Source organism: Mesitornis unicolor, unplaced genomic scaffold (assembly GCF_000695765.1).
Source record: "Mesitornis unicolor isolate BGI_N332 unplaced genomic scaffold, ASM69576v1 scaffold2276, whole genome shotgun sequence".
Lineage (NCBI taxonomy): Eukaryota > Metazoa > Chordata > Aves > Mesitornithiformes > Mesitornithidae > Mesitornis > Mesitornis unicolor.
The window spans coordinates 82,857-102,767 of NW_010192806.1; the positions used below are offsets into that span (position 1 = coordinate 82,857).

Sequence of the window (19,911 nt, forward strand, 5' to 3'; positions counted from 1 at the left end):
CCCTACTCCCTTCCATGCTGCCAGTTGCACAGGCCTACATGCTAGACTGCAAGGACAAAAGCATACACTGGCAGTCAGCACATCAGTGGTCCTCGTTCATCCCTACCACCAGATCCTACTGTGCCACTGGCCAGTTTTCTGTCCTGAATCTCTTAGCCTAAATCCCGTCTCTTGCCCCAGTGTCCTCACATGATTCTCGCTCTGTCCCAGGTAACACTCAATATATTCTCCAGCATTCCCCAGCTCTTTTCTCCTCAGCTCCCATCCTCCCCAACCTAAAGCTGCCTGAATCCCTAGGGACTCCGGCAGCTCCAGCAGCCTGGGCCCTCAGCTGTCACCTGGATGTCTCCCACAGAGATCTCTCAATTTGTACAACTGCTCAGGGAGCAAATTCCCATCAGATATCCCAAAACTTTCCAGCTGATGTGTGACAGAGCTCTCCAAACATTTTTGGCAAAGGGAGTGCTGTCAAAAATATTTTCATGGACAACTGTGCCCTGTGTGCTAACAAACTGCCCGTGGGTTGCATATTTTTGCTGGCTAGCTGTAGTTCTCTTTCTGTGACCCAAAGACACACCTTGCTGGACTGGGATCAGGAGCTAAGATATGGCACATTAGCAACTCTTCTAGCAGTGCTTCATTTGAGGATTCCTAGCCTAATTCAAGCTTTAAGTAGTGGGGTTTTTTCACATTCTTCCACATTTCCAACATTCTCTAGAACCAGATATACCTGCCTTCTCTTCTGACTGTGTCCCCTGCTCCTGGCCTATTGTATTTCTGTGCCTGCCTGCCCTTTCCATCTCCTGCTGCCGCTCTCGCTGTAACAGTCTTTGTCACTCTCCCTTCTGTCCTCCTCTGACCTGTATTTCAATGGCCTGCTCCTGCTTTCAGAGCAGTCAGTGGGTTTCCTTCCTCCCCCTTCCCTACCACCCGCAGAAGGAACACCTAGTACAGCTGGTCACTTTGTGCTTCTGAAATAGCCGCAAGGCTTGAAAATGTTCCACAGTTGAAGGTTTCTGGGTTGCGGCCAGCACTGAGAGATGGATGGGAGAGATCTCCTCCTGAGCAGGTCAGATACAACAGCCTCCCTCAGATGTACCAGCGGACAGGTCACTGACCTCTGGAGAAACACTTCCCCTCACAGTTCCTTCCTTCAGGAACATCCCTGCTGAAATCCACTCTTCTTGGCCTAATTGGCCTCCTGACAAAGCCTGGAAAGTCTAATTAATTTTGTGTCACGACAGCCCTTCTTCTCTAAAGTGCATCTTCAGCCGATCCACCCATCACTTCAGGTTGGAGCACGCAGATGTACATTGCATGGGAGAAGAAGGAAGGAAGAGAAGACAGACCCTCATTCTGAGAAGGGAACAGAAGGAGTAGAGCCTTCTGGGATCTTTCTGCTCCTTGTCTCTACTTTCTTAGGTTGATTGCTTCCTCCTTCTCCTTGCTGCTTAGCTCTAAAACACTTATCTTCCGAGGACAAGATGGAAGAAGTCTGTCAGCAGCTCTCACTGGCTGCTTTTGCATAGAGATAGGAGTGAGAGTGAGTAGAAAGAAGCTGGTTTACAGGGGCTCCTCCCATTCACCAGCCTTGGCTCTCATTGTATTGACAGTGGAGAGAAACCGGTTCATTGCATGCCTTGATGCATTGGCTCTGCTTTCTGGTGAACACACAGACTCCCACAATGCTTCTTTGTACCAGTAATCTGAGCAAATGAGGAAGTGCAGCAGGACCTGATCACCACAGGAGAGGAGGGACAGAGAAGCCATGGGGTGGCTGCTGCTTCCTAGAGGCTGCTTCACTTCCTTGTTCAGCCCTCACGTTGTTCCTTGTGACATTTTGTCATTGATGCTCAGGGACACCGGGAAGACCTGAAAAATCTTCATTGCCCTTTGTTGCCCCTCTAATCACACTTCAGATACTCTTGCCTGTTTATACCTCCTCTAAAGTTTGAATGATAAAGAAGGGAGGGGGAAAGCCACCCCTCCACTTTCTTGCCCTCTCTTCTAACCCTTGTAGAGCTCTCTCTGTGAAAGCAGTTTGGTGCCCCCAGCTGCTGACTGCAATGGGGTGGAAAAGGAGTGGGTGAGACACACAGGAAGAAAAAAAAATTAATTACAGCAGTCATCATCCCAACCATGAAGTTACGCATGCCCCGCCTTCAGCTAACGGCCTCAGCCACAGAACTGCTGCTGCGGTGGGAGTGGAGGAGGGACTGGAGGGTGAGCATCGAGTAAAGTTCCCTCTTCCACTTCCTCCCTCCCTGCGACCTGCTGCTTACTGCAGTGCAAGGGCTGATACCCAGATTTGCCCATCTCTCCCTGCTGTGTGCCTTGGCCTGACTTTCCTTTGCCCCGGGCGCTGTCCTCGGGTCCAGAGACATGCAAGCCATCAAGTGTGTCGTGGTGGGAGACGGGTAGGTACTCCACTGGTTTGCTGTGGATGTGGGGAGGGAGGGGTGGTGACAAAGGACAAGAAAGAAGGTGGGTGCTTGATGAAACTACTCTAGCTTTGCTTCCGACCTCCTGCGGACTGCATTCCCTCTCTCGCTCGCTTTTCCCTCCACAGGGCAAGGGACATTCCTCTGGGGAGGATGTGGAAGAGGGTATTTTGAAGGGCATCTGCAAAAGGGACATGGAAAGTGGAGCAGGTCTGTCCCACACACAGGAGGTGGTGATGTTGCTGCCAGATTCAACCTGTAGGCAGGAGTCAGATTTAAAACCCAAGAGACATAAGCACTCTCCTGCAAGTGAATGGCTCCTTGAAAGCCATCTGCTCACTGGGGCTGACTGAGAGAGGGCATGCTCCTATGGTCCTGATAAGATGTCCTCCAGTATCTGTGTTCAGCTTTTCTCAGCACATTATCTCTATCAGGGAGTGAGGGAGACTGTTTGGCAAGGGGCACAATGACAAGGTGTGCTTTCCACTGAGATAGGCACAAGTATATGTCACTTTGGGAGTGGAAGGTAACACAACCTTGCCTTCACAGCATGATGGCGTCACTCCTCGTGTCCTATGACCCCTGGAAATGGCCCAATCTAAGCCATCAATAGGTGAAGCAGTCAGTACTGCTAGGGGCAGGAGGGGTGTAGGAGATAGGGCTTCTTCTTGCCCTAGATGTAGGGAAGGGAGAGAAACAGAGTCCACGTTTGGCATGGAGTAGGTTAATTCATTTCCCAGTTAGGAGCTGGCCAGACTGCTATCTGGGGCAGCTCTCAGGTAGCAGATGAAGAGACATTTGCAGCAGCCCTGCTCCCCACAGTCACTTCCTCCTTCAAAACTTGCCTGGGGAAGAAGATGCCTGCAAACACAGCAGTAAATGTTAAGACGTATTCTCAGGGGCTGGGGCAAGCGGATGGAAAAAGAGACAAGGAAGGACAGAGCCCCAGATAAACACTGTTACTTCTAAGAAAAGTCCCCTGAAGGCTGCAAGCTAGAACTGGATGAACAACTCCACTGGGCATTTATCTGTTGCCCTTTTAACCCCACAATTTCCTGCTCACACATTGCACCAGCTCTGTAACCATCCCTCAAGGCAGCACTCTCCTCATGTCGTGGCTAACCACACAACATGTCCTGCTTTTAATCCCTCTGACTGCAAATCCTGTTAAATGTCTTGTATTCCACCATTTTGCTTCTTTATGCACTGCACCTCTCCTTACACCATCTCACAAGACAACATTAGTCCAGTCATCCCCAGCTCTTAGTTCACCCTGCTTCACATACCTACAAGCCATAACAGCCACATCACCCTCCCTCTGCTCAACCTTACCCATTACAGGACCTTCTGCTGTCTCTCTGCAAAGACCCTCATGTTCCCCCACAGCTATTCTGGCTCAATAGCCCTCTCCATCATGTGACACCAATCTCTTAATACACCGAGTTCAGTCCCATGAACCTCCATGTCCCTTACCTTGTTTCTCAGTAGCTTTGCTGTAACCTTCACTCCTTCACTGACCCTTTGTGTTTCTCTTTCTTCAACCATACTAATTCAGAACTGTTCCTCCTGAGCCATTCCCTGTAGAGCTTCAGGAAGCCTCCATGGCTCTCTGTCAACAACTCTGTGATAAGAGGGAAGCAAGGGAGCTGAGGAAAAAGAAAGGACTGAGAGAGGAGGATCTAAGAAAGGGGGATGTCAGAAGGAAGGAACAAGTGTGGGGGCATGCCGAAGAGCTCAGTTTCCTCCTCAGCTGCCCCACAGCGCAGTGACTGAGGCAGGTGCCTTGTGACCAGGGTGAAGATGCCACTAAGAGGCAGAGCTGCAGGTCTGCAACTGCAGACTTGGCAGGTACAGCTGAGATGGTCAGAGCATCGCTAGCAGAAGAAATCCATCCTTCCCCCAGGAAAGGTATCTCCCTCATCCTGTGGCTGTGCTCATAGCCAGAGGAGGCAGGTTGCTCTCACCACCACTATTTCACACATGCTGCAACTGAAGCATGGCCAGGCTTTCCCAGGCCACACAGACAAGAGAAACAGCAGCCCAGCAGAAGAAAGATTCTCCTTTCCACACCTGTCCTGGCTGCTTTATCTTCTTCCAGTTTCTCTCCTTTTCTTCCTTCCCTCATCACAGCCTTCACCTTGCCCACGACACCTTCTCCTCCCTTTGATAGCCTTGATGCCTCCTTTCCCACCTCCCACCAATGCTCTCACACAGCCTGGACTCTGCTGCTACCCTGGCTTATTTGCAGCCGCAGCATGGGTGTGGGGGAGGCTGAGGAGAAAGGAAGCATCAGCTTCTAGCTCAGAAACACCACCAGCAGGCATCTTGCTGGCTGCTTACAGTCCTCTCTGAGGGTGATGCTGCAGCTACCGCAGACAGGCAAGACTTGAAGATGCTGTGGCTAAGTCAAGAAGAGGTGCTATCAGACCCTGCAGAGATAGGCAGGAGTGCCTGTGTTCAGGGACTGTAGCTGTCTGGGCAGCCTGCTTTGTCATGGCACTCCCGCATCAAATCAATGCACCTACCCTGCCTGTGAGCATACAGCATTGTGCATGCACTGGAAAATGGGCTCTCACCTCTATCTCAGAGTGCATGCGTTTTGGCTGAGTGATCTCTGTACCAGACTGTAAAAACAAACCTTCGTGCTTGAAGACAACAACATCTCTGGCTGACATCCTGTCTCTCTTCCTGCCAGTTGTCTAACCTATGGTTATATGACGTCTTGTCCCGCAAATGCGTTTCTGCTTGCAGGGTCTCCTGACAGAGAAGTCAGCTGAGAAGTGTGGAAGGATTGCCCCATCCACATCTCACCCTGGCAAGACTGCCTGCCCTACCATGACTGCCTGCTACTTTTTTTCTTTCTTTTCCAGTGCTGTGGGGAAAACCTGTCTCCTAATCAGCTACACCACCAATGCCTTCCCAGGAGAATACATCCCCACTGTGTAAGTGATACGTGAACATGTCCTGGCATGGGTGGGAGGCATGGAAAGCAGAGTGCAAAGGGGTGCAGAAACCCTTTGTTGTACACTCTGAAGACAGGGTCACAATCTCCATGGCAGCAGATGAAGGGCTGCAGAGAAAGGTGAGAAAGGTGCCTCTACACTTTGGATCTATCACCTTTCTCCAGAAGCACAAGTGGCCATGTAAAACCCTGGTATAAAGGACATATTTGGGAGACATGAGCCAACTCAAGAGTCTAACTGCCTGTTAAATTTACAAATAGTAGATAGGCTCCTGCTAGGTAAAACAATCAGGCACCAGGCTACAAAAGTTGCGCCAGACCCAAGAGAAGGCTGTTGGCTGGACAGGGGTTCTCCCTTCCTTCCTTGCCCAAGGCACCCACTGTCGTTGAAGCAGGCACTGATAACCCTGATGGTAAGAGTGCAAGATTCAGCTCAGTGCCCCAGTAGAAGCCTTATGCAATCCAGAAGACGTATGCCTGAGGCTGGGACAGACCCACAGACGGTTTGAATAAGGAGCAAGCTTAGAGTTTAGTGGTCAGATTCATTTGTCTCCCCACATGTGTTTGTATGAGTATGTGTGGTGTGCATCCCCACATGTGTTTGGGGATGCACACCACACATACTCATACCATATCACTGAGGTGTGAACATGACTACACGCTCCCTAAGATGTACTACATTTTGCTCTGGGGTGCACCTAGTGAACCGCACCTACACACTGGAAGGGCTTCCCCTTCTCCTATTTGAGTTATGGCCTATGTCTCTGCATTTCAGGTTCGATAACTATTCTGCCAATGTGATGGTGGACAGCAAGCCTGTAAACCTGGGGCTATGGGATACTGCTGGACAAGAGGACTATGACAGGCTGAGGCCACTCTCTTATCCGCAGACGGTGGGTCACTGTTCCTCCCTCAGATATCCCTCCTTCCCCTGCTGTGAAACCAACCTCTGCCATAGCACAGTGGCAGGACTGTTCCCATCTCTTTCTTTACTTTTCTCTGTTCATTTCCAAGTGCCTTGAAACTCTAAAGGTAAAAGATATCTAAGTGCATTTTTTACCTTTATTTAAACTTTATTACTGGGATAACTTAGCAAGAAAATGGAGATTTTCAAGGATACTTATGAGACCATCAGACACTGATTTCAGTGTCGGACAGAGGCCTTACACAGCCCTGGTAAGAAAAAAAAAACACCAAAAAAACCAACCAAACAAGCAAACAAAAAATAAACCCAAACCAAACACAGAACAAAACAAAACAAACAAAGCAACAAAACCCTTGTGAAGCTAAAGTGGCTCACAGAATTTAGGAGCTGAGGCAGGAGAGTCTCATATTTCTGTGAACCCTGCTATTCTGGCTTCTGCCTTTAAAAGAGCCCTGATGTGTGGACACATGTAATTGATCTGCTGATGCCTCAACTAAGCCCAAATCTCTAACAGAACAAATGGATGCCTGTCCTCAGATAATGTGTTTACCAGTTTCTCACCATTTTGACTAAGTGATTTCAGGGTTTCAGGATCACCTTCGCTGGAAGATGCTGTGCCAAGCAGCCTCTTGGCAAGCTCAGAAAGACCCTGCTGCTTCAGGTGTTGGTCTGAAGGTTGCCATTGCAACCAAAAGGGCTAGGAGGGCACTACTTGTTTCAGCTAGGTTCAACCACCTATAAGTTAGATAGCTGGTGTAAGCTGTTTGCCTAGGCTCCTTCTGCAGTCTGTGCGAGCAGACACCTTTCTCAGCAACGTGCTTGCCCCCTCCCCAGGACACATCCTAAGGACAGGTGGGGAAACTGTTCTCCAAGATACTTGGCTGTACTCCAAAGTACTTGCCTCTGACAGTTGTAGAAGTGTGGAAATGTTGGACCTGACACCCTTGTTTTAGTTAGGTGAAGTTGGATGAAATTAATATAACACTGAAGAACTCTTTTTGTTTTGTTTTAGGGGTTTCTGTTTGTTTGTCCACTTGTTTGTGGTTTGGTTTGGTTATGTTTGGTTTAGTTTGGTTTTTAATGGAAGTTTAAATTCTGCCAGGCCCAGGAGAATCACTTATGGATAAATGAGACTGTCTCACTTGTGTCCTGCATGTGCAGTTCTTGGGCTGAGCCTAGCTCTGTCTCAACAGCAGGCAAAATTATTCTGGCCTGGAAGCTCTCTGGTGTTCTGTGAGAAATGAGCAGGACAGTGTCAGGCTGTCCCTGTTCCCATGAGGATGACTGTGCCTACCGCAAAAACCCCATCCTCACAGTTAAACGTTTGGGTCTTCTGATAATGGTGGCTATAGTTACCATGAGTCAGAGGTGCAAATATCCTTCTCTCCTGTAGAGGCAATTAGCAGCAGTCAGGACTGTGTTATGTTGTGAGATATAGCTTTCCCTAGCATGACTGTCTGCTGCAGAGGGGGGATGCTGACCATCCAGCTCTTCTCTCCCCTCCCTGCCTTCTGTCATGCAATCCCATGCTCTCATCCTAACTTTGCACCATTGCTCTGTGCCTACAGGACGTCTTCCTGATCTGCTTCTCTCTCGTCAGCCCGGCATCTTATGAAAACGTCCGTGCTAAGGTGAGACAGAAGTATCCTGGTGCATCAGCAATTGAGGAGGGTTAGATTGGTGATGGTCTTGCAAAAAAGAGTGACTGTGGGAGGAGACATCTAGATTCAGAGGGGTAATTTTTTTTGTATCAGTCAGAAGGAACTAAAATATCAGCCTCCTTTGGATGTCTTTTCTGGGTCATCTCAAAGAAGGCAGCTAACCTAATATTCATCTTGCTGGACTATTGAGCTGTGAGATCACAGGCTTATGTTCTGACGGCATCTTTCAGCCAAGACTGTCACAGCACAGACATGCAAGACCAGTCTATAGGGTATGAGAAGCAGGTACCCACTTTGGATGAGAAGGGAAGGAGAACAACTTGGTATTTCCTTCTGACCACTTTCGGGCTTCTGCCTGGGCTTCAGAGAGCCATGAAGGGTGGAGAGCAGCTTTTGCTTTTGCTTAACAGTATTTGAGCTCCATTTCAGGAAGCTGTGAACCCAGCAACAGGGGCTAGTCAGTGTCAGGCTATAGTGCCCAGCACTGGATGGAAGGGCTGTGAGGAAGGACAGGGTGTTCGCTATCTTGCTTTTCTTTCAGGGGTGCATCTTTGTTTCTCTTGTATATGCCCATACATGTGACTTTTCACATCTTTGCCATTTCACTCCCTTGCTAGTGGTTCCCTGAGGTGCGGCACCACTGCCCTAGCACACCCATCATCCTTGTGGGCACAAAGCTGGATCTTCGTGATGACAAGGACACCATTGAGAAGCTGAAGGAGAAGAAGCTATCCCCCATTACATATCCTCAGGGCCTTGCTCTGGCCAAGGAAATTGGTATGTGCTTGGGACAACATCTTGGACCTACTGAAAGGCAAGAGGCATAAGATAAGGTCTTCCCATTAACGTAATGAGGCTTCCTTAGAGTTATCTCACAGTGATATCTCTGAAGGACACAGACACATCAAGGTTTATGGGACAAAATGCACTTCAGGAGGTTCAGGAAGGAGATCTACTCCTTGAGGAGAGATCAAGCCCTCAAGCCTCTGTTTTCTCCCTCTTTTTATCCTCCACACACAGACATACACACACAAACACACATTTGCAAATACCCCTCCCATTTTACTCTGCTGTTTCTGTCTGGGCCGATTTTCTTCTGTGAAAGCCGCAGCTGCTTTGTGGGCAGAGGCCTCTCCTCCACATCCGGAAAGGGGCAGAAGCCTGAGTTTTCTAACATCTCTCAGGAAGAGTCGCAACTGCAGCTTCGCGTCCCCGCCTCTGACTGCCAGGGCTTATACATGCAACCCTGGGTACGTGTGTCTTACCCCACCATCCTTCTTCAGCACAAATTGTCTCAGATTTTGAGGGTACAGAGCCTCAAAACAGAGGTGTCATGTGATTTGAGGTACCACTAGAGATCCTTGATGCTTGAAGACTGAGGAAACTTGAGATCTCATCTCAAGACAAGACTCAGGGAGTGTTTAGGTGATGTTTATGGGCCTCAGAACACCATAAAACGGACACTGAGTGAGAAGGGTATTGTGGCTGTGAGGTGATGGGAGCCAGAAACTTATCTGTGATACAGACACATGCACCTCTTCCTGCTTCATGTGATCTGTGTGATCTCCTGCATGCTTCTCTTCTGAGGACCCTTTGCAGCAGGATACCCTCACTGCCTACCCCAGTTCCCTTCCTCCCCATGACAGCACCTGCTTTTCTCCTGACAGACTCTGTAAAATACCTCGAATGCTCGGCTTTGACGCAGCGTGGCCTCAAGACGGTGTTTGATGAGGCCATCCGAGCAGTTCTCTGTCCGCAGCCCACCCGGACAAAGAAACGAGCATGCAGCCTCCTCTAAGCAAGTAAGTCTGAAAGGATCCCTCGGAATTACTCCAGTGGCCCTTGCCTGCTCATGAAATGTCAGGGCTGCTGGGTTCCTATGACCTGCTGTGCCTGGTGGGATGGGTCACCCTCAGGGAGAGAGAGGGAGACAGCAGTCCTGCTTGAGGAGAGGAGGACAGGACATGGTATGATGGAGCACACAAATCCATGAATCACTTCCTTCTTCTTTCTGTCTGTCCATGAGCAGGTTTACCCCCATCTCCTGCTGCAGGGCAACCTCTGCCCTCACAAAGAAGAACTGTCTGTCACCTTCTGCCACAGGGGGAACTGCATCCCAGCTGCCCTGGGGTTGACCTGCTGTGGGAGCTGTGAAGCCACAGCCTTTGTCTATAGGAAAAAAAAGAGCTGTTCCTTATTCATGGCAATTGCTCAGTGGCCCTTCTTCTTATCAGGCCCTGCTCACCTAAAAGGGGTTTTTGAGCTGCAGTTCATTGTCAGGCAGCAGCTTCTGCCCCAGGACTCCTTTACTCCTCATATTGTCCCCATCTGCCCTTCCCCTTTAACTCAAGGCAGCAGCAGGAGGAGAGAGGCTTCAGTATGAAAGACAAAGCTGACCAGAGCCTGAAGAGGGAGAGGAGTGTGGGCTTTTTATCTGAGATCCTGCCCCTTTGCTCTCCCACCCCCACCAGGGCAGAGAGAGAGAGACAACAGAAAAACGGCTAAGCTGGTTTCACAAGGTCTATCATGTTTTTGGCTACAGATCCTGGCCCCATCCTGATGCTAAGCTCTGCCCAGCACACAGGAGAGCGATGACTCCAGCATCCCGAAGCTCGGTACCTTGTGGTGGTCACTGCGCTTTTGACTTCTGCTGGCTTGAAAGACTGTTGTGGATCTGTAGCACTGGTTTCTCCATTTGCACAACTTCCCCACACTCACCCCACCCCAGCTGCCTCTTCTCTTCCTCACCAGCCTCCGAGGTTATGACGTAGTGAGTAAAACCCAATAAACACACCGTACGTTCTTGCCATGCCCGTGATGTGTTGCGCCTTGGGGGAACACAGCCCTTCAGCAGGGATAACCCAGGCAGCACCGCGCTGAGCTTGGTCTCAGGGAGCCCCAACCTCTGTAGGATGAAGAGACGAGGCCTGATTCAGGCACTGAGTTGCTAAGTTCTCAGCTGAGCCCCCTGCATTCCTCTGTAAAGTGCAAATATCATGTGATTACAAATATTGGGGTGATTGCACTGTGGCTTTTGCCTTTCCTCTTCTCAGCCTCCATGTGTTCGAAGGAAAAGTAGTCTCCCCTCCTAGCCACAGAAAGGATGAGATGCAGGCTTTGAGAGGGACACCTGAGGCCAGAATCCTCTCTTTGGGAACTGCCTCTGTGGGTTGCTGGGGACACCCGTTCCCCAAAACATTTCTGCATTAATGCTCCTAGGCTCACGTCACAGGCAGTCATATTGGTACAGCACTCACTCACACTGCCAGGCACAGGCAGAGACAGAACAGGAAGGGGGAGGGCAGGGGAAAGGAAAAAAAAAAAAAAAAAAAGAGCAAGGAATGAGTCACTAGTCCAGACATATTGCCTGCAAGTCACTAAAATTAAGCTGGAGAGAGTGGTCCCAGCGGTACTATGGATCTGGCAGCTGTGAGCACCTGCCTTCCTGATGCATTGCAGGGACTTGAGAGTAAGAACTGTTACAGGGTGGCTGCTACCGCCACGGCTTGTGGGTGGGAGGAGGGCTCAGGGTGCAATGATTGGCACTGCAAAATTCTGCAGTCCTAGGAGGACACAGGGAAATGGTGGAGTTGAGCCAGCTTACCACTCCCTGATGCAGCACTGCTTTTGAGTTTCAAAGGCTACCTCCTGCACTGAGGAGGTACATGGGCAGTGTCATCAGCAATCCGCCACAGTGAAGCCCCTGGGGCACCCTGCTGCAGGGGAAATTTCTGCAAATTCAATTCATGGTCGGATCTGGGTAAGGCAGTTAATTCACTGATGTGGCACATAATCCACTGATAATGTCCAGAGCAGCCCTGGAGGACATCCTGTGGCTGTGAGTTCCACAAAAGTCTGCATTGCACATGGGCTGCCAGATGAATTGCCATCCAATCATAATGTAAATTACATCAACCTAAGTCCAAAAGAGCAGAAATGAAGTCTCTGGTGTAGGCATATACCTGTGGAAAGGCAAGGGACACAAAGACCCCAAGACGACGATCTGACCTCCCTTAAACGTCTTAAACACCACTCAAACCAATGAATCCCTAGAGGGTTATTCTTTCCTCTCTAGTTTGTAAGCCTTTGCTTTTACCTTCTTAGTCTGCCCTGTCCCCTATCACATACAGCAAAGCAGAGAGGAGAAGCTGACCATGTGTATAAAACAAAATTCATGTACCTGCCTACCTGTGAAAGTGCACTGGTTGAGCCCTCCCTCCGACCACAGTTCAAGCAGTTTGCACATCCCATTGGAGCTAAGACAGAGAAGGGGCAGGATTCTGAGCATTAAGGAAGCAAACTGGAGACCTGGAAATTGTGTTATGCTTATGCTAACACGTCCTGCAAGAGGCAGCTGATGTGGGTAGAGCTCTGCTGTTGCAAGGCTTTGCTTCTTCTAAGAAGCTTTCTGCTGTGGATACCTACCCTGCCATGACAAAGATAGCCACTGGGTGCTGCCCATGCCATTTCTTCCCCAGTAAGGCCTCATGTCTCCTGTGTGGCCAAGACCTAGGCTAAGGCATCTTGAGGCTTTGAAGCCCTGTACGGCCTTCACCTGGTCACTTCTGAGCAGCACTGACAGAAAATTGCTCAAGCAGGTTTGGAAGGCCAGGTTTTAGACACTGCCTATGTTTTGCTCCCTGCTTCTATAAAGGCTGGAATTGGCCCTAGGGACTCAAATAGCTGTTACGACATGAGCCAGCACTGTGCCCTTGTGGCCAAGAAGGCAAATGGGATCCTGGGGTGTATCAGGAGGGGGGTGGTTAGTAGGTCGAGAGAGGTTCTCCTCCCCCTCTACTCTGCCCTGGTGAGACCGCATCTGGAATATTGCGTCCAGTTCTGGGCCCCTCAGTTCAAGAAGGACAGGGAACTGCTGGAGAGAATCCAGTGTTGGGCTACAAAGATGATTAAGGGAGTGGAGCATCTCCCTTATGTGGAAAGGCTGAGGGAGCTGGGTCTCTTTAGTTTGCAGAAGAGGAGACTGAGGGGAGACCTCGATAATGTTTATAAATATATAAAGGGTGAGTGTCACGAGGATGGAGCCAGGCTCTTCTCGGTGACAAACAATGATAAGACAAGGGGTAACGGACACAAACTGGAACACAGGAGGTTCCACTTAAATCTGAGAAGAAACTTCTTCTCAGTGAGGGTAACAGAGCACTAGAACAGGCTGCCCAGAGAGGTTGTGGAGTCTCCTTCTCTGGAGACATTCAAAACCCACCTGGACGCCTTCCTGTGCAACCTCATCTAGGTGTTCCTGCTCCGGCAGGGGGATTGGACTAGATGATCTTTTGAGGTCCCTTCCAATCCCTAACGTTCTGTGATTCTGTGATTCTGTGACAGTGCCGAATGTCAAGAGCTGTGTGACTGCTCAGCACAAGGGGTCACTGCTGTTGGCTGGTCACTGTTGCAGGGCAGTGAAGGTGGTGAGGACTATAGGAAAGCACTTTGTGCAGAGAATGGGATGAGAAAAAAATTCCAAATTCCTTCCTTGGAGGACTGGTCACACGAAGGAGCTTAATTTCTTGCCCTGACCAATTTCTTTTGGGCCCACTCCTTGCAGCAGACGTAAAATCTGGTAGGAGAGTTTGGAGTTGTTGAGCTGGGGCTTTTTCCCAAACAACGTTCAAAAGACATGAGATTAAGCAGGGAAAGGAGAGAGCTGAGGCAGATAGCCACCCTGTTTGCCCATTTGCCCTCAGCTCCATCCAGCTGGAGGTGCTCTTAGGGCAGAAGAGAAGAGAGAAGGGTTTGTGTGCTCAGCATCCACCCCGGTTTCTGAGCACCTTGCCAGCCCGAAGGCTTTCCCGTGCCCCTGCAGCTCTGAGCAGCACCGGTCCTGTCTGCGAGATCCTCTGAACAGGGAGCCCCTCCCCCTGGGCATTCCCGGGGCGATCTGCACCACCACAACTCCCCCCACTGAGGGGAGCTGAGCCGAGTCCCCTCTCCTGCCACGCCACTCTCCCACCACACAGCTGCTCTCTGCATCCCTCTCTTCTTTCTCTCCCCCTGTCCCCAGATTCTTTTACCGCACTCTGCATTCCTTCATCCTCCCCTGCTCTGTGCTTTCCTTCTCCCCTTGCCCCTCTCCTGCACCTACCTCTCCCCCTTTTTCTCTCCATCCCGGTCTCTTCCCCCCACTGCTCCTCTCCTTCTCCTGCCTTCTGGTCCATCCCCTCCTTCTCCTTCTTCTGCCTTCTAGTCCATCCCCTCCTTCTCCTTCTCCTGCTGGTGTTTCAGTGCGTGGCGCCGATTGGCTGCCAGCATCTGTTCCCCCCGGTAGCCACCGTTCCGCTCCCAGCCCGGCAGCCGAGCCCCCTCTTCCGCAGATGGCGAGGGGAACGCGGGGGAGCAACGCAGAGTGAGGGATCGCGCACCCCCGCACGAACACCAGCCCGACACCCCCCCACCAGCTCCCGCCCACCAGTGGGACACGGGACCGGGCCCCAGTCCCACACCAGTCACGGAAGAAGAGATGGGCAGGTCCAGGAAGAAGGACTTGCGTCGCCGGTAGCGCATGGTGGGGACTCGCTCCCTCCTGGGGCTGCTTTGCTCAATTGCTTTTAAAGAAAAGGGGAAGAGGAAAAATATGACACGGATTCTCTCGGTGGAGCAGAGGAAAATGTACATCCCAACGACACGTAAGTACCAGGCGGCTCTGCCCGCTCTCCTCTGCTGTCTACCGCGGGCATGAGTCCATGCAGAAGTTCACTCTGCAGTCCCAAAGAAGGAAACCTGGCCATCCTCCCCGATCCCCCGACTCTGCCAGCCCAGCATGGTCCCCACCAGAGACCTCAGCCCTGTAATGAGGCAGAGGGAGTCCTGAGCTGGAGCAGGGCCATGAGAAGCAAGGTGGACTGGAGGGGAGGGTGGCAAAGGGGCAGCAGGTTGCTGGACTTTGTGGTCCCTTCCAGCTTCTATTCCTGTTTTGTAACCAGGTCTAGCATCTAGCTCAGCATCTAGCGTCCACCTCCTCCTCTCCTTCATTGCAGAAACGGATGTATTTATTCTTTTCCTGAAAGAAACCAGTAGCACCGATTTACCATCTCCTCCTACTTCTCTGCCTCCCCTCTGCTTTCCAGATGCATGGACCAGGTATATTCTGGCAGCGCCTGTTAAGGGTTCCCAAGCCTCTTTCAACAGGTGCGGTCCACATCGCTAGGGACAGACCTCACACAGATGCCAACACACAGTCTGAGATCAAGGTTCCTCATCAATTCCTGCCTACACGGGAGCTGCCAAAACAGCCAGCAGAGCAGATTCAACACAGATGAGGACTGGTGTCCAATGGTTGTTATGACAAACTAGCCAGAATATGTGATATGGCGTTTGAGCTGGTAGATGGTACTTGACAAAGTTAGAATGATACATATAGACCATGCCTGCTTAAAGACAAAGTTTCTTTACTGCAGCCAGGAGAATGAGTTTATAGTGAATCAGTGCTTTGTTGCATGCCTTAGCATTTCTATTAGGGCTTTTGGAGACCTGAAGATGGGTTTACTGTATTGCTAAACCACAGTCTGAGCAATCAGCTTTGAGGTTTGGACCCCAGACACTTCCCCATATGCACTTCAGCCCCAACACGGATGCCTTCATCTGTATTTGATATATGTAGGGCTTTGTCTCCAAAGGCTTTTTTTAGAAATTCCTTTGCATGCAGAACAAACATACAAAGAGATTCCTAACTATCCCCTCACCTTTTAGAGGATCATCATTTTATGAACATACTGTTCTGGTCTCTGCCACTCTTTGCAGGGGTCTTTGTCCCCAGAGCAGCCACTGCCTTCCCCTTTCCTCCAGCAAGTGACTTGCGTCACTGGAATGGCACTGGAAAAAAACATCAGAGGAGAGATCCTCAGGCTTAGAAACAGAGTTTCAAATCACTTCCAGCTCTGCCCATTCATTGCATCCACTCATGATATGTGGGACAACCCAGTACTGCAGGACCCCAAGAGGTGGGCTTCTATCAGGACGGTGTGTCACAGCCTGCAAATAAAGAAAGTCTAAACAATTTCAGCCCTTCAAAGGTCATTTAAGCAAAGCCGGAAACGTTTATGCAATAGCCTGTAGAAGTGGCCTTAAGATGTAGTTGCCCAATTGTGGTTTTTGTGGGGCCTATCAGATGAGGTTCTTTCAGCATAAAACTTGATACACCTGTGGAATCTGTTGGGTTTGCCTATCTGGTATCCATGGAATCCACCCAAAGCTCAGGTCTCCCCTTTCCAGAAGTTGGAATAACGTCTACAAAAAGTAATAAAGGCAGAAATATCAAGACATATGTGAACAGAGTTATGATGCTACAGAGAATCCCATCCTGGAGAAAAGTCTCTGGAGTGTCTCTGGCCTCCTGACAGCAGATAATATTGGAAGTCCTTTCCTTTGAGATCCCAAGCTTTCCTTTCAGTAACAAAGGAGCTTCAGAGCCCTAAGAGATTTGTTGGAATGGGTAAAGGTGAGCCTCAGGATCGCTGTTGTCTTCCACCAAGTCATCCTCACTTCCAATGAGGTAGTTAATCAGGAGAGTGACCCTGACAGTCCACACTTCCAGAAAATTTTGCCAGGTGATCCTGAAAGCATCACAAAGCTCCCCTGCATAAGGTTTTCCAGGGTGTCTCTGGTCTGGAGTATATGCTGGGCTCTGTCACTCACATATTGGGAGCCCTGACAGAAGACAAAACACATGCCCTTCTCTTATCTGTCTCTTCTGTCCCTGCAGCTCCTCACCCAGTGTCAGCAGAGCTTGTTTGTTCAAGGCTCTCTCTGAGTGAGCTGAGTGCTGTTTCCATGCCAAATCCTGATGTGATGGGCAATTGGGCACCTCAGATTAGGAAGGCTGGGGCACTGCTTTGGTGTTGCAGACAGCTAGAGCAGGCAGAGCCTCTTTCATTAGCAGTGTGTTGCAGAAGGAGAGAGAAAATACAAGAGAGAAAGAGACGAGAGATCTGGGCCGATCCCTCTTGGTGTACACAAAATAATCTGTTTTTTCCTTTATTCTCAAAATGGCATAACACAAACCAGCTACTTTCCAGCTCAGATGCTGGGCTCAACCTCTGGGCTTGGACTAAGTGGAGGTGTTTTCATTTCTGCTAGTGGGGGTCACAACCCCATGATAACCTGGCCAGTCTAACAAGAGCTTCAGCAAGCAGGAGGATACTCAGTGAATGGGGGATCCAGAGTTGCAATGGCACTTTGTCACCGGGTGCTCTTCCCTCTTTTGTTCATAAGGAACCTGTCACTCATAAATAAGAACCAGGGCCCTGGTGACTATGTCCTCAGTACTGGAGCCATTAGCAGAAAATGAGAAATTTCCCTTTCCCTATCCTAGCCTGTGGTTCTTTCCCCAAAGGATCTTTCAGGATCCATTGGCCCACATTAAGCCAAGTCCCTGTTTGTCCCTCCATGCCCACTGTGTCTCCCAGGACTAGATGGGGTCAATATTGGCCTATCTCTTCCAGTGGCTGCCAGCATCCACAAACTCACCTTGACTTCTCATGCCTGTCTATACCTACAGACCATTAATGTGGTGATTTTATCTGTGGCTTATTTAGCTGTCATGTTCACTGTATCAATGGCTTTTTTTCTCCTCCTCTCATGTCTAGATTGCTAGCTGATCCTGCAAGGACACTGTCCCCTGCCCTCTTCCCTGCCTCTGCTATGGACACTTCTGCTTTCAGCCTCCCCACACCGGCAGCGTCAGAGGAGGGGAATGCCTCTGGCAGCTGGACAGGCTTCACCACCCCCAACAGCTCCGCCACTGCCAGCCCTGGTGTGGTTGTCAGCGGTGTCCTCATCCCCCTGGTCTACCTCATTGTCTGCGTGGTGGGACTGGCTGGAAATTCTCTGGTCATTTACGTGGTGCTGCGGCACTCTGTGAGCGAGTCAGTGACCAATGTCTACATCTTAAATCTGGCCCTAGCTGATGAGCTTTTCATGCTGGGCCTGCCGTTCCTGGCTGCACAAAATGCCCTGTCCTACTGGCCATTTGGGTCTTTCATGTGCCGCCTGGTGATGGCTGTGGATGCCATTAACCAGTTCACCAGTATCTTCTGCCTGACAGTGATGAGTGTTGATCGCTACCTGGCTGTGGTCCACCCAGGGAAGTCCTCCAAATGGCGGACAGCACGGGTGGCCAAGGCTGTGAGTGCAACTGTGTGGGTGCTGTCTTCTGTGGTGGTGCTGCCTGTGGTGGTCTTCTCAGATGTGCCCTTAGGTATGAGCACATGCCACATTCAGTGGCCAGAGCCTGCCTCAGTTTGGAGAGCTGGCTTCATCATCTACACTGCTACCCTGGGGTTCTTCGGGCCACTGCTGGTGATTTGTCTCTGCTACCTTCTTATCGTCGTGAAAGTCCGTTCATCTGGCAGGCGGGTGAGGGCTCTGTCATCCAAGCACAAGCTTTCAGAACGCAGGGTGACCCGCATGGTGGTGACTGTTGTGGCTGTATTTGTACTTTGCTGGCTCCCCTTCTATGTCCTCAACATAATCAATGTCGTCTGCCCACTGCCAGAGGAGCCATCACTCTTTGGTGTCTACTTCCTTGTGGTGGTGCTGCCATATGCTAACAGCTGCGCCAATCCTATCATCTATGGCTTCCTCTCCTACCGCTTCAAGCAGGGCTTCCGGAGGGCCATCCTCAGGCCATCCCGCCGAGTCCAGAGCCAGGAAGTGCCAGAATGTCCTCCAGAGAAGACTGATGATGAAGGGGAAGAGGGTGAGATCAGCAAGATCACCCAGAATGGTAAGGACAGGCAGGAACACCCTCTAAGCAGTGGGGAAGGAGAAAGCAATGAGCAAAAACCACTCCCTGAGGAGCCTATGGGATGTGAAAAGAGCAACAAGTTGCATGTCAGTTATTTATGATGAAAGTGATGGTGCAGGGGAAGGAGATATTGGGACATGACATCCCCTTCACCCTCTATGCTTTTCAACATCAAAGGAGAGGTTGATACAAGGGAGTACTGAAGGCCAAGACTCTGCTTAAAGATGAACAGGTCTCCGTGAGCTTGAGGAAGAAGCAAGGCATTGTTCTTGGCTTTGGAAGGGACACGAGGTTTGTGTGGTATGAGGTAAAGGACTGGATCCGGGGAGAGCTGAAGAGGTGAAAGGCACTGACAGCATGGAGTCCCTAGACAGCAGGATCCACCCTTAGCTCACCCAGCTGTGAAGGGCATCAGCTGCCATCTGACTGCGGCACCTCAAAGAAGTCCTCAGAATGGCATATACGACATATGTCATTGATAGTCAAGAACAGGCATCCCAGTGCCTTGGTTATCTTCCTTGTAAATATGAGAAACAGTTTACCCTAAAGGAAGAACAGGAAGAAAAATGTCTGCAGCTAAGACACACCAGTTGCATGAGTGGCTGACCCTTCTCTAGGTCTCCAATAAGTCTTGGGGACAACTTCCCTACCTGTGCTGGTCCTGCCTGGAGACCACTCTGGCTGCTCAAAGCCTTCTTTCTCTTTCCAGGGCTCTCATGGACTTTGGGCAGGCTGATGAGACTTATCTGACAGAACAAATGGGACAATCCTTTCCTGAACCTTGCATTCTTCAGGGTTTTCCTGGTGCCTCTGCACCCCGGTGAAAGGTGTAACAAGAACAGAGAGGAAGACAACGAGGCGTGGGTTGGAGACAGATTTCTTACAAGCTGAATTGTCCTTCCCCTTTTCCCACCCCTAAGCCTTACTGTAAATAAACAAAAAGCCTTTGGACTTGAAAGGCCAACCAGGCAGAACCATCCTTTGTGTTTAGGGGAGGGAAGGTGCTATAGATTTGGATCTCCTGAGAGTACACAATGTTTTTGAGATGAGTTGGTCTTTGTATGGAGTAACATCTGGCTGGTTCAGGAGATCAAGAAATGTGACAGTACAGGATGGGGGCAGGGAGCAGAGGGAGGTCGTGGGATCTCCAGTGCATGAATTGA

The 19,911-nt window shown here is 50.2% G+C and overlaps 2 protein-coding genes across 2 annotated transcripts; both read left to right on the forward strand.

Moving 5' to 3' along the window:
• The first annotated feature begins 2,210 nt into the window (after positions 1-2,210).
• On the forward strand, positions 2,211-10,777 carry RAC2 (ras-related C3 botulinum toxin substrate 2 (rho family, small GTP binding protein Rac2)). The gene is made up of 7 exons (XM_010187215.1): positions 2,211-2,417; positions 5,312-5,383; positions 6,179-6,296; positions 7,897-7,959; positions 8,607-8,766; positions 9,657-9,791; positions 10,532-10,777. Exons 1-6 carry the CDS (start codon positions 2,383-2,385, stop codon positions 9,785-9,787), a joined length of 579 nt encoding a protein of 192 aa, XP_010185517.1. The 5' UTR covers positions 2,211-2,382; the 3' UTR covers positions 9,788-9,791; positions 10,532-10,777.
• A 3,806-nt stretch (positions 10,778-14,583) lies between these two features.
• SSTR3 (somatostatin receptor 3) lies at positions 14,584-18,849 on the forward strand. Its single transcript, XM_010187217.1, has 2 exons — positions 14,584-14,630; positions 17,589-18,849. The coding sequence occupies exon 2, from the start codon at positions 17,644-17,646 to the stop codon at positions 18,847-18,849; it is 1,206 nt and encodes a 401-aa protein (XP_010185519.1). The 5' UTR covers positions 14,584-14,630; positions 17,589-17,643.
• The last annotated feature ends 1,062 nt before the right edge of the window (positions 18,850-19,911 follow it).